The sequence below is a fragment of the Sceloporus undulatus genome, chromosome 1 (genome assembly GCF_019175285.1).
Source record: "Sceloporus undulatus isolate JIND9_A2432 ecotype Alabama chromosome 1, SceUnd_v1.1, whole genome shotgun sequence".
Classification (NCBI taxonomy): domain Eukaryota; kingdom Metazoa; phylum Chordata; class Lepidosauria; order Squamata; family Phrynosomatidae; genus Sceloporus; species Sceloporus undulatus.
Window position 1 is genome coordinate 70,338,127 of NC_056522.1, and position 16,362 is coordinate 70,354,488.

The window sequence follows — 16,362 nt, forward strand, 5'->3', positions numbered from 1 at the left end:
TTATTATTATTATTATTATTATTATTATTATTATTATTATTATTATTATTATTATTTGCAATGAGAGGGGGAGAAGGATGGCTCTGTGGGGAATTTGAAGAGAAAAAAGTTGAGGGCTTGGATAGGTACATAAAGAGAGAGGGAGTTGTATTTCTTAACGTTCCTCCCTTTAATTTTTTTCGGAGGTGCTTAGGCAGCCTAAGGCCCTTTTATTACAGTTGGGAGCTTTGGGGTTTTCCAAAGTGGAAAGAGGAAAGAGGCACCCACTTGCAACCCAATAGGGCTCCTCATGAGCAAGAGCCTCAGGTCCAGCATTCCTGCCTCAGGAGGATTTGGGGGAAGGCATTTCCTTCCCAGTAAGCCCCCACAAAGCTAAGGAGAGCCTGAGTGAGGAGGCTCCTAGCCTCCATAGGTCTCCTCCCAAGCTGGGGGACCCTTCTTCTTCATTATAAAAAATAACAAACAAGTAAGACAAGTTAACTTTGTCTTACTAAATAACAATAAATAAATAAATAAATAACAAACAAGTAAGACAACTTAACTAAAACAAGTTAACTTTTAAAAATTAACCTACTCAAGCTGTGAATCTGATGAATGTGTCAAACAGGATTTGATTAGAAATTAAAATTGCCTTTTGTTGCTCACTTTTCTGACAATACTCTTCTCCACTTTCTCTTTTCTCTTCATCTTGTCTTTCATAACAAGGTTTACATTTCTGTCTGCATCTAATTTAAGCAGCTTACCCTCCCCCTTGCTTGTGGACATCAATTACCTGCCAAACAATTCTGGAAAAAAAGAGCAACAGTGATTCCCCTCCCTTTTTGATTTCGCACTTTTCCATTTATGTGAGCCTGACAGGTAGATACATGAAGATTCAGCAAGCCTCACGTTCCAGTTGGCTTCTGCAGTCTTTTACTGATTTCTGTTTCTCCATTCAAGGGATTTCAGCTGGAACACAACCAAATGGCTATACTGCCAAGGCTGTTTGCACTACAGGGCCTCCACAGTAAAAATGCAAGGCAATGTGCCATGAGAAGTAATCGCTGAATGTTTTAAAAAGAAAATATGTTGCCAAGATAATGCTTCATCTGATATGGCTGCAGAGGATAATTCACTAGCACTACAGTCCTCTGTATGCTTCCTTAGAGGTAAGCAACATTGATGAGACAATGGCTCCTGGGTAACTGTTTATGGCAAGGGTGGAGAAAATGCAAGCTGCATGCAGCCCCTCCAAGACTATTTGAAGTCCTACCCTACCTCCCGATTTTTTGCTTTATTCAAAATATACCCACTCTCTCTAAGGAAGTGGTTCCCAACCTGGGGTCAGGACCCTTTTGGGGGTCAAATGACAGTTTCACAGGGGTCACCAGGGACCCCCCTCATAGCACCACTTCCCAAACAAAGGGCCGCCAAGCTAAGCCCGTTAAAGCAGCAGCCACCTCCAGGCCCCTCAGTTGCTTAGCCACTGCCCACAACATCCCATTTCCTTCCTCTCTCAGGAACATAGAGCTCTGCAAAAAGGAAGAGAGACAGCACAGCCAAAAAGTTCCAGTTTCACTTTGAACCACTACCCCTCTGCCCCCTCTATCCTGGGACTTTCTGGACAGGTTTCTTCAGAGGGGGCTGGCCATTGCCATCCTCTGAGGCTGTTTTTGTGATTAATCACTATGCTTTACTAATGTTCAATTTGTAACAATGAAAATATGATTCATAACAGTAGCAAAATTAAAGTTATGAAGTAGCAACAAAAATAATTTTATGGTTGGGGGTCACCACAACATGAGGAACTGTATTAAAGGGTCACGGCATTAGAAAGGTTGGGAACCACTGCTCTAGGGTGTGGGTAATGAGAGCAATTTCATATAATTATAGAGTTGGAATTGGTATTGTCTTTGGCATGAAACAATTGGACCTGGGTAGCTGCTCATTGCTTGTTTAAGTATTGTGATCTCAATTTGGTTAAATAAGCTACTTTTGTCAGTTCTTATATCTGGATATGTGGTATCTATAGCATTTTCCACTCATTCATTGGACTACTCTAGAGGAAGGAGTGAGATAACATGCACCAACTTCCTCTCCTCCCATACATTTAAATGTGTATATAGTTTCAGCCCATGTGCAACTGTTTGTGCATAGCAAACATACTACATGATTGAGAGATCTTGAAAAGTAGTATGCCATGGAGAGAACTATACACATGGAAGATCTACCTTCTCCTAATGCATGCTGGTCAGGAAAAGATTTAGTATTCGTGTTCCTGCTCCCCTGTATCCAGATGTTCAGCTGAGCATGTAAAGTGTGATTTTAGATGTCTTTTATAGCAGATACATTATCAACATTACATCTTAGATTAGACCAATCTCATTGGAGGGTTTGTTTTCTTGTTCTCATGCTTCTGCGAGCCAAAACTGAATGTAATGTTTACATTACAAAGAATCTATTCTGCATTTTATCCTGTCTTAGCATGTGACACAAATAGCAGGCAAGAGGCTCAGATGTATTTTACAGTGGCACATTCCAACAAAAGTCTTAGACAACATCTGTTCAGTCTGACCTAATTTTGGTTCAAGTCAATGATAAGTCTCATCTCAGTTTTGGCAAGTGCTAGATAAATGGTTCACTGGCTATTCTCCAAGGTTTTGTCCGTCTATGAATATGCTATGATGCCCATTCAATCATCTAGCTCTAAAGTGGATGCCTGGCAGAAAACACACTCTTACAATGTAGACATTTTGCTTCAGCCTAGTCCAAGTAGTGGTGCAGCCTACAGCAAAGCTTGGAACAGTTACTTTTTGTACTCAAAGACATAGCTGTGTTAGTCTGGAAAATCAGTGTGTGAAGTATTCTTTCAGTTAGTCTCAAAGATTTACAAGATCCATTTACATATTTTTTGGACTGTAACTCTCAGCATCCCCTAGCAAGCACAGGCAGTGACCATAACAAATTGAAGATTCTGGAGATCATGCACTCTACGTGGGGCTGAGTCTTGAAGAAGACTCAGAAGTTGCACCTAGTGCAAAATGTGCTTGACTGCTGACTGGAATACCATTGTTGTTGTTATGTGCCTTCAAGTCAATTCTGACTTATGGATACCCCTATCATGGGGTTTTTTTGCCAAGATTTGTTCAGAGGGGGTTGCCATTGCCTTCATCTGAGGCTGAGACCATTTGACTTGCCCAAGGTCACCTAGTGAGTTTCATGGCCAAGCTGGAAATCGAACTCTGGTCTCCAGAGTCACAGTCCAACATTTAAACCACTACGCCATGCCGGCTTCAGGAATACCTTATAGACAGCATATCATATCTTAAAAGAATTGCATTGGCTGCCAATACATGTCCAGTCTGAATTCAAGGTGCATGTCCCAAACACTAAATGGCTTGGGACTTCAAGGAGTGCCTGTCCCCATATGTGCCTGCTCTCTTCTGTTGGGTGTGCCTCTTTCATGTCCCATCAGTGAGATCAATACTTTGTGTTGGAACATGGGAGGGGGCCTTCTCAGCCATGGTAGCCAAGTTATAGAATGCCCTTTACTTGGGGGCCTGACTGGTTCCAAAACTCATAGCATTTAGGTGCCATGCCAAACCTTGGCTTTTCATTAAAGTTTTTGGGCTTCATTAATTCATCCCAAATGTGGTATACATAATTTTGAAACTTTAAAAAAATCAATTTTTAACTTGCTACTGAAGTTTAATATGTTTAAGTCAATTTAATTATTTTTTTAACTATGTAACTTGTTTTCATGTTTTTTGTAAAATGCCCTGATATTGTTAATATAGGGTGAGGTATAAATATTTTAATAAATAATAAATAAATAATCCAAAAAGCAATCATGCCAAATTCTGATCTACATAGCACAGGCCAGTGGTTCTTATCTGTAGATAAACAGAAATAACACATGTTACACTGCAAACAGTTATCTTAAAGGGAACATTTTAAGAGAACATCTAGCATGTGGCCTTCCTCTCTTTCTACTTCCCTCCACCTTTCCTAGCATTATTGGTTTTTCCAGTGACTTATGCCTTCTCATGATGTGTCCAAAGTATGACAGCACAAAAAACTTCCTGGGCCTTCCTTTTTGTATTTCCCTATATGGGAAGCCAAAGAATTACAGTTCTTAGACAGAGGAGCCTAGCAGCCTGTTGGAGGCAGGCTGGCTGCTGACTAGACTGGAGCTACACAGTATAAAGCCTTACTTGCTTTCTAAGGATTAACCAACTAGATACAGCAGAATAATAGTGCATTGGACTAGAATTGTGCCATTTCTTTCTGCATTTCTGGAAATGTCTGGGCAGGCTAGCTGAAACAAAAGAGGAGATATTCCTGACTTACTTTTGGAACATCAGAAAGAGTTGACAATTTGAGATAAATATTAAGTGAAATCAGGACGAGTTGGGGAGTGTTTGCTTTTTGTCTGCCTTCCAGTGAAGTTTGCCTTGGGAAAGTAACTTGTCAAAATGGATACTGGAGAAGCATAGTGACGTGATGTTTAGGGCTCAGACTAAATCTCTGCTTTGTATACCATTGTAAACAATGCCTTTATGACCTTAGGAATGTCACGTGTCTCACTCCGTTTCCTACCAGTGCTGCCTATATGCCTCTGGGAAGGTTATAAGCAGGGCACAAAGGGAGCAGCATAATTCACCTGTTATTTACACTGTATCACAACACAGACATCTCACTTTGCTATCAAGGCTGGTAGGCAGTTTTACTGGTGAATATGAGATGCCAATAGGAAGAACTTTGCGGGGGGTGGGGAGGTAAGGGAAGGTGTTATTGGAATAGTTTTGTAGACTGAATGGGACACAGAGCTCACACAGCATCTTTTTTGAGAAATCAATAACCTCTTACAGAAATTTTATACAGAGTAAAACTCAGAATACTGCATGTTTCGCTGGAACCTGATGCACGCATGAATTAATTTGATCCAAAGAGTATGGTCAGATGCATCCACAGAGGGTAAACCTCTGGCATCAGTCTTCCTTTGGGCTCCACCTTTTTTTGCCACATCACAAACTCTAACCTGAATTTAATTATGATAACATGAAGTGAAATCCTCAGCAGTGGGAGCCCTGCTGGTGTTTTGAACTATAAAGTCTATTTCTATCATCACTGGCTAGGCTGATTGTGGCTGATAAAGGATACAATCCCAAACATCTGCAGAACTCCATGACAGCAAAGTCTAGTTTTAAAATTTTGGTGGGCTTTTCACTAGGCTCTCACTAAAGAACTGGTCAGTCCCAATTCATTATTGTTGAATGGTTAATCTTTTACTGGTTTAGGATGTTAGAAGACAATGCTCTACTACAACATATGGAGGGCCATACACCCCCTGCTCTTGCTGTATTACAGCCTCAAAGGTAAGGACATTTTGGTGACCTTCCTGATGCTTTAGATCTTAACTCTCAGAGGTTCCAGATAGGAATTGCCAGAGTGAAAAAAACTTAAGACAGCTTGTGTATCTTTAACGGTTGAGTAGAAGAGGGGCAGTTGTTGCTTGCGACTTTCTGCTGAACTTCCCACATTCTCACAACCAATAAACATACAGGAATCATCTCCAATTTTCAATATGATAACCTCAGTCCCATCACATAGTTTTCATAAGCAGAATTCACACAGTTAGAATTATGCCAGCAAAACCCAGTTCTTTAGCTGTAGCACCAAACAAAAAGGATATCAATAAGGTCTTCATCACAGGTGCAGGTTGTTCTCTGAAGCTGATCTTCCAGGTGAAACAATCTCTCACTTATTTTTTCACACTTTGCTTCAACTTCTGTAGAAAGCATATGGCAATCCTACAAATAAATTTTAAAAACAAAAACAAAAGAAAGAGTTAAATGCTTTTGTTTGCCATTAACATGACTGGAAAAAACAAACAAACTGGGGTACAGTTTTAAAATATGTTACAAAAAGCTTAGAAGCCTTTTTGTTTGTTTGTTTTTTGTTTGTTTCAACCAGCATGGCCAGAAATAACTTTTCCAAGCTCTTATACTGAATTTGGGGGGGGAGGGGTCAATGTCAGGAAACAGGCCTCTTTAGGTGCAGGTCTGCCACAGTCCTGTATAAAGAAGTATTTCATATAGTCATGTATTTTACGAACAAAAGTGATGCCTTATAGAGTGGAAGTCACAATTTACATCCTGCAGTATATCCTCAGGTATTGCTACAAAAACAAAAATAATGACCATGGAGGATTTACATAAATTCAATCTAGAAGACAAGGAAATTGAAATAGTTAAAGAGTTCCCATACCTTGGATCAGTCACTAATTAGAAGGGAGTTTGCAGTCAAGAAATCAAAAGAAGACTAGGAATAGGAAAGACAGCTATGAAAGAACTAGACAGGTTCCATAAGGACAAAGATATAAAACTGAACCCTAAAATTAGAACCATCCAAGCCATAGTATTTCTCATGTACTGTTGTGAGAACTGGACAGTGAGGACAGCTGATGGAAAGAAAATCAATTTATTCAAGATGAGGTACTGGAGAAGAGTACTAAGGATACATGAATTCTCCCTGGAAGCCAAGATGACTATAGTAAGGCTGTCTTACTTCAGCCACATCATGAGAAGGCATGTTGCTCTTGTTGTTAACTGCCATTGAGTCGACTCATGATGATCCTGTGGATGAGATATCTCCAAGACTTCCTGTCTTCTACTGCTCTGCTTAAGTTTTGCAGGCTAATGTCGATGAGCACCCTAATTGAATACAGGCATCTAGTATGTGGTCTTCCTCTCTTTCTTCTACCCTCAACCTTTTCCAGCATTATTATCTTTTCTAATGAGTCATGCCTTCTCATGTTGTGGCCAAAGTATGACAGCCTCAATTTGATCATCTTGGCTTCTAGAGGTATTTCAGGCTTGATCTATTCATCTTTTTGGCTACCCATGGTATCCTCAGCACCGCATCTCAAATGAGTTGATTTTTTTAATCCACTTTTTTCACTGTCCAATACTATGGCTTGGATGATTCTAACTTTAGTGCTCAGTTGTATATCGTTACTCATTAGGATCTTCTCTAACTCTTTCATGGCTGCCTATCCCATTTGTAGTCCTTTTTATCTCTTGATTGCAGTCTCTGTTCTAAATTATGTTAGATTCAAAGTACAAGAATTCTTTGACTATTTAAATTTCCACATTGTCTAATTTGAATTTATGTAGGTCCTCTGTGGTCATTATTTTGTTTTCTTTATGTTCAGCAACAAGCCTGCCTTTGCACTTTCTTTCTTGATCTTCTTTAGTAATAGTTCCAAGTCCCTGAGGTTTTCCATGACTCACTAGAAAAGACAATAATGCTAAGAAAGGTGGATGACAGTAGAAAGAGAAGAGGACTGTATACCAGAAAGATAGACTCAATGAAGGAAGCCACAGACGTTGGCCCGGGACAGACCACCCCAAAAGGGCAGCCTGCCAGTGGCCTATTTCCCTCCACACGGCATCCCTCCAGAGTAAAAAGAACTGGGTTCTTTTAGAACCACTGGGCGGAATAAAAAGAATTGGGTTCATTTAGAGCCGTTGGCAATGGCACACTCATGACATAAGCAACACGCAGCAACGTGCGGACGCTGCAAGTTGCTTACGTAAATATGGCGGCCCCTGTGTGGACGGGAGGGTTAGGGACTGTGAGGTTGGTGCGTGGTCCCTAACCCTAGTATCGCTGCCTCCACTCCCCTTTCGGCCTGTCTGTCTTAGGCAATTGTTACCCAAAAAGGTGAGGGGGGCTGGAGGTCTCCACCAACTGTGTCAGCTTCTCTTTTAAATATTTGGGGGAATTGTTTAGCTCAAGGAATTTTGCCAGAGGACAATTTCAACCTATTTACACCAAAACTAATTTAGGAGGATTCGAGGTTTAGGTGGATTAGAAGATTTTTATTTAGAAACATGCAGGAGTGCAACCAAACACATAATAATTCAGACATACAATCCAAAGCTAGCTGAGAGCCCATACAGACTGGAGCGCAACTTTGGTGCAACTTCTGGCCTCTTAAGATGCACATGTCATTTAAACAGCATACCTCCAAAAGGACCTGAAGCAGCTTTATTCTGGCCTGTCTGTACAGGCCCTGAAACAGGCATGGAAATTGGATAGTGAAGGTTTAAGATTGTAAAGGAAGTAATAGCCCGGGACAGACAGTCCCAAAGTGGTGTGCCGCCGCTGATTCTAGGGTTAGGAATGGTCCCTAACCCTAGCACAGCATGGCAGTGGCCTAATGGTGGCATCCTGTCCACAATGGTGGCATCCCGTCCGGAAGAGACGCCCCTTTCTAACCCTAGTACCCGTGGAGCGCATACTTTATGTCAGTTTGTAATGGGCCTATGGTAACATAGGCGGGGTACAGACCACCCAAAAAGGGTGGTCTGCCGGCGCCTTGTTTTGCTGCACGAGGGAGCCGCAGCGGACAAACTGCGCGGTTCCCTCATGCAGCAAAAAGAACCCGCAAAAAGCAGGTTCTTTTTCTGGTGCACTTGTGATGCCTGAGTGCACCAATGGCGCACTTGTGACATCACAAGTGGGCCACGACATGCGGATGCTAAGTGTCTGTCGCATCAAAATGGCGGTGCCCATGTGTACAGGGTGCCGCCATTTTGATGTATGGAATACGTACTAGGTTTGCGGGGCGTCTGTAAGCGACGCCCCGAGGCAACCCTAGCACATATTCATTACGTGCTAAAAGGCCCTTCTGTCCAGGGCCATAGAAGCCCATGCTCTGTCTCATACTTAAGACATATATGGCAAAAAGTTTTACTCCAATTTCAATCCCTCACTTCTCAAACTATATTGCATCATTCACTCTGTTTGATGTTGCTGTTATCAGTTACAGCCTCTCTTACATCATGTGTATTGGGGACATAAGGTAACATGGTTTGAAAAAAGAGATCAAGCAAAGTACCAGTTTTGTATAAAGTACAACATGAATTTGCATTTGTTTTCTTGATGCTTGGATACTCTCTGTGCTGTAAATAAGACGCTTTTATGGTTTGGATATGGTATGCTGCTGTGGCTTTGGAAGTCCCTTTTTGGGTTTGCAAATCCCTGACATTGATGACTGTGCATCAGAACCTTTAAAGGTGGCATTTTGAAAGTGAGAAACAGACATACAAAGAAATAACTTAGCCAAGCTTAATGACAGATGGGAAGCTTTTCTGGAGTGCTTTGGCTGTAGCTCTGTCCCAAAATAGTAACTATTGTGATCTGATAATCTACCTCTTTGCCCAGCTGACATACAGAGGAACCTACTTTCCCTGTGTCTCATCATCCATTTATCCTTCTTCATCTTATTCAGATCTTCCTATTTATCTAACTGTAAATAGACTGGATTTTCAATAATACCGTAAACTGCAGCATAAAACTGCAACATCAGGGCTGTAATGTAATTATTAGAAACCCTTTTGGAGATCAGTAGTATTGCACCACCCAAAAGAATGATAAAATTCCTGGTTTTTTATTCTTCTTTCAAGTTAGAACCCATTTGCTTTTCACTGCCATTTCCTTGATATTCAACGATTCCTCCAGATAAGGTAAATGTGTTGGGCGATTGCAATACTTGTTCCTGTAGTTTTGGGTTGTTGTTTTTAGAATATCCCAAAAAAAAAAAAAAAGTCTGTTGTCCCTGGCTATTTTGTGGCATTTCTCACTCCATGTGAAAAGTTTTATTCCCACCATCAAGTGAGTTTCTTTTTAATTCCAAGATTTAGCTGAACAATAACAAAGAATTGTTCTTTGTTTTAAAAGCTTTTTAAAAAGAGTCATCATGTGAAACAGCACCTTTGCAATGTATTACTATAACTCGGGGGGGGGGAATCAGAGGGAGAATATTTGCCTTTCAAAATATAGGACCAAATCAGTAAACTACATTCCAGTTTTTTTTAAAAAAAAAAAAACTTTGGAAGAGCGCTAGTGAAGATCCAAGAAATATGCTAAAACAGCCTGCCAAAAGAACAGAGTACATTTTAATAATAATAATAATAATAGGTTTTATTTATATACCGCCCAATCACTGGGAATCCGAGCGGTTTACAATAGAGGGGATAACAGACAGTTCCCTGCCCACAGGCTTACAATCTAAAAGACACGACACAAAAGGAGAAGGGAATGGTGAGGGGGGGAGGGAATCAGGTCCAGCAATTCTTCTCTCCCTCTGAGGCCTGGACCAAGGCAGATGGACCGGAGGGAGGGCTCTTCTTCTTCAGGCTAGCCCCTGATGGAACTGGGCCAGCCTTCTCTCTCCCTCAGAGGCCAAAAGATGACAATTAGGGAGGGAGGAGCCTCTGTCTTCAGGCCAGCCTACTCTCTCCCTCAGTGGCCGAAAGATGACAGTTAGGGAGGGAGGAGCCTCTGTCTTCAGGCTAGCCCCTGATGGTACTGGGCCAGCCTTCTCTCTCCCTCAAACACGGTGACCTACGTGCTTCCATCCCAACAATAGTTAAAGTGTTGGCATCCCGAAAAAGCAAGCAAATTCACTAATGCTTATCTCACAGAGAGCACAACAAGGGGTTAAAAGCACATTACTTAGGCAAGAAAGTGGATTGAAAGTGAATTTGGGTTTCAGACAGATGAGGACAAATCTTGTTCCTAGCTTGGAAATAACTTTTTGTTCGTTCTCCAAACTGTCATTTCCACAGGTGCATACACCACATGATCCAGAGAGGGAAGGGAAATGGGGAGAAAAATCTTCTTTGCCCCAGAAGCTGTTTCAGGGAAGGCAGGCTGAGATTTCCTTTTGCAAGTCCTATAAAACTACACACACACACAAACAAATACACACACTAGAGAGAAAGAGGTCCATAAACCTGCCTGATTTCATTGAGGGCTGAAACTCCCAAATTCCCTCCTTTTCCAGAACACAGTCTCCATTTCTCCCTTCTGTACAGCAGGAATTCCAAAATGTCCTCTCTCTCTGCCTTCTTTCACCAGCTGTTCCCTTTTAGAGGCTGCAAGAGGAAGGAGACCAGCCGCGCAAGGGAAAGAGGTGTGTGTGTGTGTGTGCGCGCGCGCATATCCCTTTAAGAACAAGACTGCCTCCTCTCCTTGGCACAGCAAGGTATCCTGGGAAATCTGGGAACAGGGAGAATTGGGGACATGGTTTTCAGACTGCAGCAATTACGTGAAGAGAACGAATTCATGAATGAACTGGAGATGAAAACATGGTATTTTTGCAAAAATGCTTATTCCCCGATTCACCTCACTTTTTGTCCGGATTTTGACTGGCTTGTGCACAATGACGTCTGAAAAGCAATTGCGAAATTGTCCCTAATACCCTGGATGACCCTGCATTGTGACCAGTTTAACTTTCCAATTTTCCTCGTGTGAAAAAGTCCTGAGAGAAGAATGGACTGTATCTGCTGGACTTGATCCCCTTTCCCCACTGCCATCCCCTTCTTCTTTTGTGTCATGTCTTTTTAGATACTAAGCTTGAGGGCAGGGAAATGTCAAATTAGCAATCTGTAAACCACTCTGAGAGCCTTTCTGGCTGAAGAGTGGGGTATAATAAACAATACATAAATAAGTAAACTGAATGAATCAATGTGAGGTTGGCAACAACTGGCAAATCTCACAAATCCAACAGAGCTATATCTGAAGAACTCACTCTTCTTTATACCAATCTGAAAGTGTCCCAAGAGTTGATTTTTTCCTTGTGCTGAATCTTAATTATTCATTATCAGTAGGTGAGATTTTTCATTATTTGTAACATTTGCAGTCAACAGTGGTTAGGAATTGATGGGTAGGAGAGTTCAACATTTGTATATCAAGGAATATAGAAGGAAAGGAAGGACACTTTCACATTCCAGAGGAAACATCAGTAGAAAAGTAAAATTTTCAGCATTCTGGTCCCCAAAATAGCTTCTGCAGAGTTTTAAAGGAATCACATTTGACTGAATACCTCATTGCAAATCTCTACTGAAAAGAATAAGTTTAGACCAGAGATCAATATAGTGTAAGCTTTTAAAACCATGGCAGCCAGACTGAGGAGAGGAGGCCCTCCATATATTGGCTTTAAATGTCCTTGTGTCTACAGGAGGTGAAAGAGAACAATGAAGAACAACTCATCCATCAAGCTGTTAAATTGTTATTCAATACCCAGCAGGATCCTGCATATTTTAGGGAGAATATAAACACCTGAACAATTTACAAGATTGGAAAGCTATTAGAAAGCACCTTTGTGACTGGCATACAGGAGGAGATGGTAGCATTGTAAGCAAACTTTGCTATTTTGCAGGCTTGCAAGGTGATCAGTCCCCAAATCATTTTATTTTCTTTGCTCTGAAAACACTTGATTACCATCACAGCTTCCATAATATCAATTTTGTTCAAGATGCTCATGATGTCATCTTTTTTTTTTACAGAAAATAAAGGCTTATACTTGGATAGAGTCCTCTTTCATGTGTGTTTTGCATAAACCTACAAAATAATAAAAGTGCCGAGCAGATTCCTCATATACTTAAGAAAATGACTGTTTTAGATCATGACTGAGTATCATGCAGCCCTATGGAAGCTGTTGGACTGTATCTCCCAGAATTCTTCACTATTGGTTGCGCTGACTAAAGAATGCTAGGAGTTAAGTCTAACAATTTTTGGAAAATTGCATAATTCCCACTCCTAGTTCTTATCAGGTCAGCTACATTGTACAAGTGCATAAATGCAAGGCTGCTTTGAGAAACAAAAACTGTGAAAACAAACATGTCCAAGTCCAACCATAATTCTTCAAATGTCAGCAAAGTAGAACAAACGCAATTCAAAGAGGTGAAGGCTTGAAGGGGGGGAGCTATCATGCCAGAGTCAAGTGTTGATTTATTGAGTAGTGTAGTGGAATTTGGCGAAGCTGCACGGCTGTAATTAAGGGCTATTCATATATTAGATTGTAGGTCAGAATCTGGCTGTGGCCATTGAACAGACTTCCAGAACTAACTAGGAAAACATGTGTTTGCATAAATACAATTTACTGTGACTACTGTTCCGAATTCTTGTAAAAATTCTTCCAAATTACTGTGAAAAATCAAGTGATTTTGAAACCAAGTGCTTTCCTCAACAATTCAAACTGATACAAAAAGCAAATGAATAAAAACTGAAACTGCCAGTGCCTAAGCCATAGATTAGTATATATTTTTTCATTGTATTTATATAAAATAAAGGTATATCCTTCTTTTTGCTCAGTGAGGGCCCCAAGGCAGCTCACCGTAATCATTAAAACAATGGATAAAACAATTAAAGAAACCATATATTTAAAACTTTAATTTAAAACAGTTCAAAAGGCAGTTAAAGCATAGTTATAATGCGAACAATACAGCACATCCCAAAACACTCCAAAGACTGTCTGCAGCAGCGAACTGAATGTCAACAGGCTGGGTAAAGAAAAATATCTTTGCCTGCCAGCGGAAAGGGAGCCAGGCATCCTGGATACTAGTCATGATGGCCACATGCCACCACCAGGATCAGAAGTACAATGCTTGTGAGCATCAGTTTCTGAGAAGCAAAAAACAGAGGGTCCAGTTGCATTCATATCCTGTTGGTAGGCTTCTCTTTGGAACAACTAATTGGCTACTGCAGGAACAGAATGCTAGACTAGATAGGCCTTTGGATCTTGTTATGTTCCATCAGTGTCCTCCAGCAGTTATTCAGACCTTCTAATTCTGCCATATTCATTTCCATATGGCTATCCCTTCTCCTAGTGGCTATCTACTTCTACCAAAGTAGTTTTAGGCACACAACCCTTTAGAAACTTATATTATGAAAACAAACTCAGGATGCAAATCTCTGAATGCAGAAGCCATCTAAGAAGTATGGGAGGGGGAAGACCTATGTGTTTTTCTACACCAAGGGGAAGGGGGAGATGAGGGCTTTTTGTGACCCCTCAGGAAACTTGAGGGGTCCCCCAATTTTAAAAAAATTCTGAAAATTATTTGGTCCCCAATTCCCCCAGGTGCATGTAGGGAACTTTTGCCACATTAATCTCACTGCCACACTGTTTCAGACCCAGAAGATGCTTTCCTTTTTTAAAAACAAAACAAGAAGTGTCCAAGACATTTCCTGTTTCCGGATCAAAAACATAATGAATGGTACCACAACCCTCGGGGGCAGATGGGGTAGAAAATTCAATTGGAGGTATGATGCAAGTGAACCTGTCCCAGGTTTGTGGGGGCAGTGTCCCACTAACCCCTGTCAGTTGTCCACTCCAATTCCAGACATTCTTCCAAAGCTGGAGACACATTCCCTGAAAGGTAATCTTTGATGGCAGTGGACAGGGCTGAAATCAGCAGTGGATAATTAGTCAGACAAATGTATATATATTTCAACACTTTTTTTCTCTCCCTCTGGCTCTTCTGCCATCTTTTCTTCCCTTCTTCCTCCTCCCCTAGTGGTTGCGAAATGAACTTGCAGAGGATCTATTGGCTTATTATGCATCCCAACTACTATAGTCCATTGAAACTATTCCATGGGGCTACTTCAATTGGAGCTAACCAATAAAGTTAGGGCGAAATAAAGAAAGAAAGATAGTATTTGTAGCATTTGTTTATTGACTTTTGATACACCAAGACCCTCAAGGAGATATACAATGGATAAAAATGCTTACAAACCACTTAAAACACCCCAAAACATCCCTTTTAAAAAGAGTTCTAAGGCTAGGCAAGTAATGTAGAAACAGTTTGAAAAACTGTCATAGCAAACACTCTTACTTTTAGGAGCCAAAGGCCAAGCAAAATGATGAAGATTTCTTTACCTGCTGGAGATTTTAAAAGGATGGCATCAGCCTGACTTGCCTTGGGAGGAGTATCAAAGTAGAGGTGCTGTTACAGAGAAAGCCCCTTCACATGTCTAGCTCACATGAGGGGACACATAATGACCTCTGATTATGATCTTAGATGTTTTGGCAAAATCATATGGCAGGATATCAACTTTCAGATTTCCTGGCCCCAAGCCATTTAAGGCTTTCTAAGTCATGACCTGCAACCTGAATTGGTTTGAAAGCAAACTAGAAGCTAGTGCAATACCTGTAAGGCTGATGTTATGTGGTTTCTAAAATGCATACGTCATGTGTGTCTGGCCACCACATTTTTCACTAGATTTCAAACCCTTGTCAAGGGCAGTTCCACATAAAGCATATTGCAGTAGTCTAACCAAAAGCTAATTCAATTATGAACCATATGGCTAGATCTACCTTCTTTAGGAAAAGGTGCACCAATCAAAGCATGCCTCACCACAATAGCAATGTAACGTTCCTGGAGCAGCGCTGAGTCCAAGAGTGAGTGCAACCCCATCCAGTGATCTCCACTCTAGGCTGGTTTTCCAATTGACCAACAGTTTTGCCTGAACTGCGCCTCAGTTTATTTACCTGCATGCCATCCATCATTGTTTCCAGGCAGCAATTCACTACTTCTATATTCTCCTTGATATCAGTTGTAAATAAGAGATAAAGCTGGGTAACATCATCATACTAATGACACCCAAACCCAAACCTCTAGATGGCCTCTCCAAGTGACTTCATATAGTTGTTAAACAGGACAAGGGAATAGTACGAAGCCCTGTGGAACCCTACCAGCTAGTGGCCAAGTAGCTGAACACCAGTCTCCCAGCACCACCTTCTGGGAACATTCAGCCAAAAAGGACTGGAACCAGTGCAGTGCTGCCACGTCCCATAGCAACCCAATGGCTCAATGGTACTGAATGCCACTGAAAGATACAGAAGAACCAAAAGGGATCCATTCCTCCCATGCAGTTCTCATTAGGCATTCCACTAAGACAACCAAAGCTGTTTCTGTCTGTCATGCCTCCAGAGCATCTTTGATGCTCTTGAGACATATATTTAGTTGAGATTATATTAGACTTTCTATGGCGGGGTACAGACCGCCGCTTTGCGGCGGTCTGCCGCCGCCGCCAGTAGGTCCACGGGGGAGCCGGAGCCTTCAGACGGCCCGACTCCCGCACGGACCGAAAAAAGAAGCTCCAAAATGGAGCTTCTTTTACCGTCGCGTTTGTGACGTAGCGAGGCGCCAGGGGCGCGCTCGCTACGTCACAAGCGGCGCGACACGTCTGGACGCTGTGCGTCCAGTACGTAAAGATGGCGGCGCCCGTATGAACAGGGCGCCGCCATCTTGTACGTATTCAATACGTACTAGGGTTAGGGGGGTGCGGAACCACCGCCCTTTCCTAACCCTAGTACGTATTGTATACGTACTATCTGGCGGTCTGTAAACCGCCTATGTATCAGTTTAGGAGGGGAAATAGAGATCTACAGCTTTAAGAAAGACAAGGATTGTGGGAAATCCCAGGGTCTTATACTGTCTCCCTCTAGCTAGTTTCAGTTGTGTAGTAAGATTTCAGCCAAGTCAGACCTGGAGAGAGTATTTTCCTTTGACAAAGATAAGTCCA

At 41.5% G+C, this 16,362-nt stretch overlaps 1 protein-coding gene across 1 annotated transcript in view; it reads right to left on the reverse strand.

The window, feature by feature from the left end:
• Window positions 1-16,362, reverse strand: part of DISC1 (DISC1 scaffold protein) — a 267,571-nt gene that overhangs the window by 11,221 nt on the left and 239,988 nt on the right. The window contains exon 14 of the mRNA XM_042456717.1: window positions 5,675-5,792. Coding sequence (XP_042312651.1) covers window positions 5,675-5,792 — 118 coding nt within the window. The remainder of the gene's footprint in view (window positions 1-5,674; window positions 5,793-16,362) is intronic.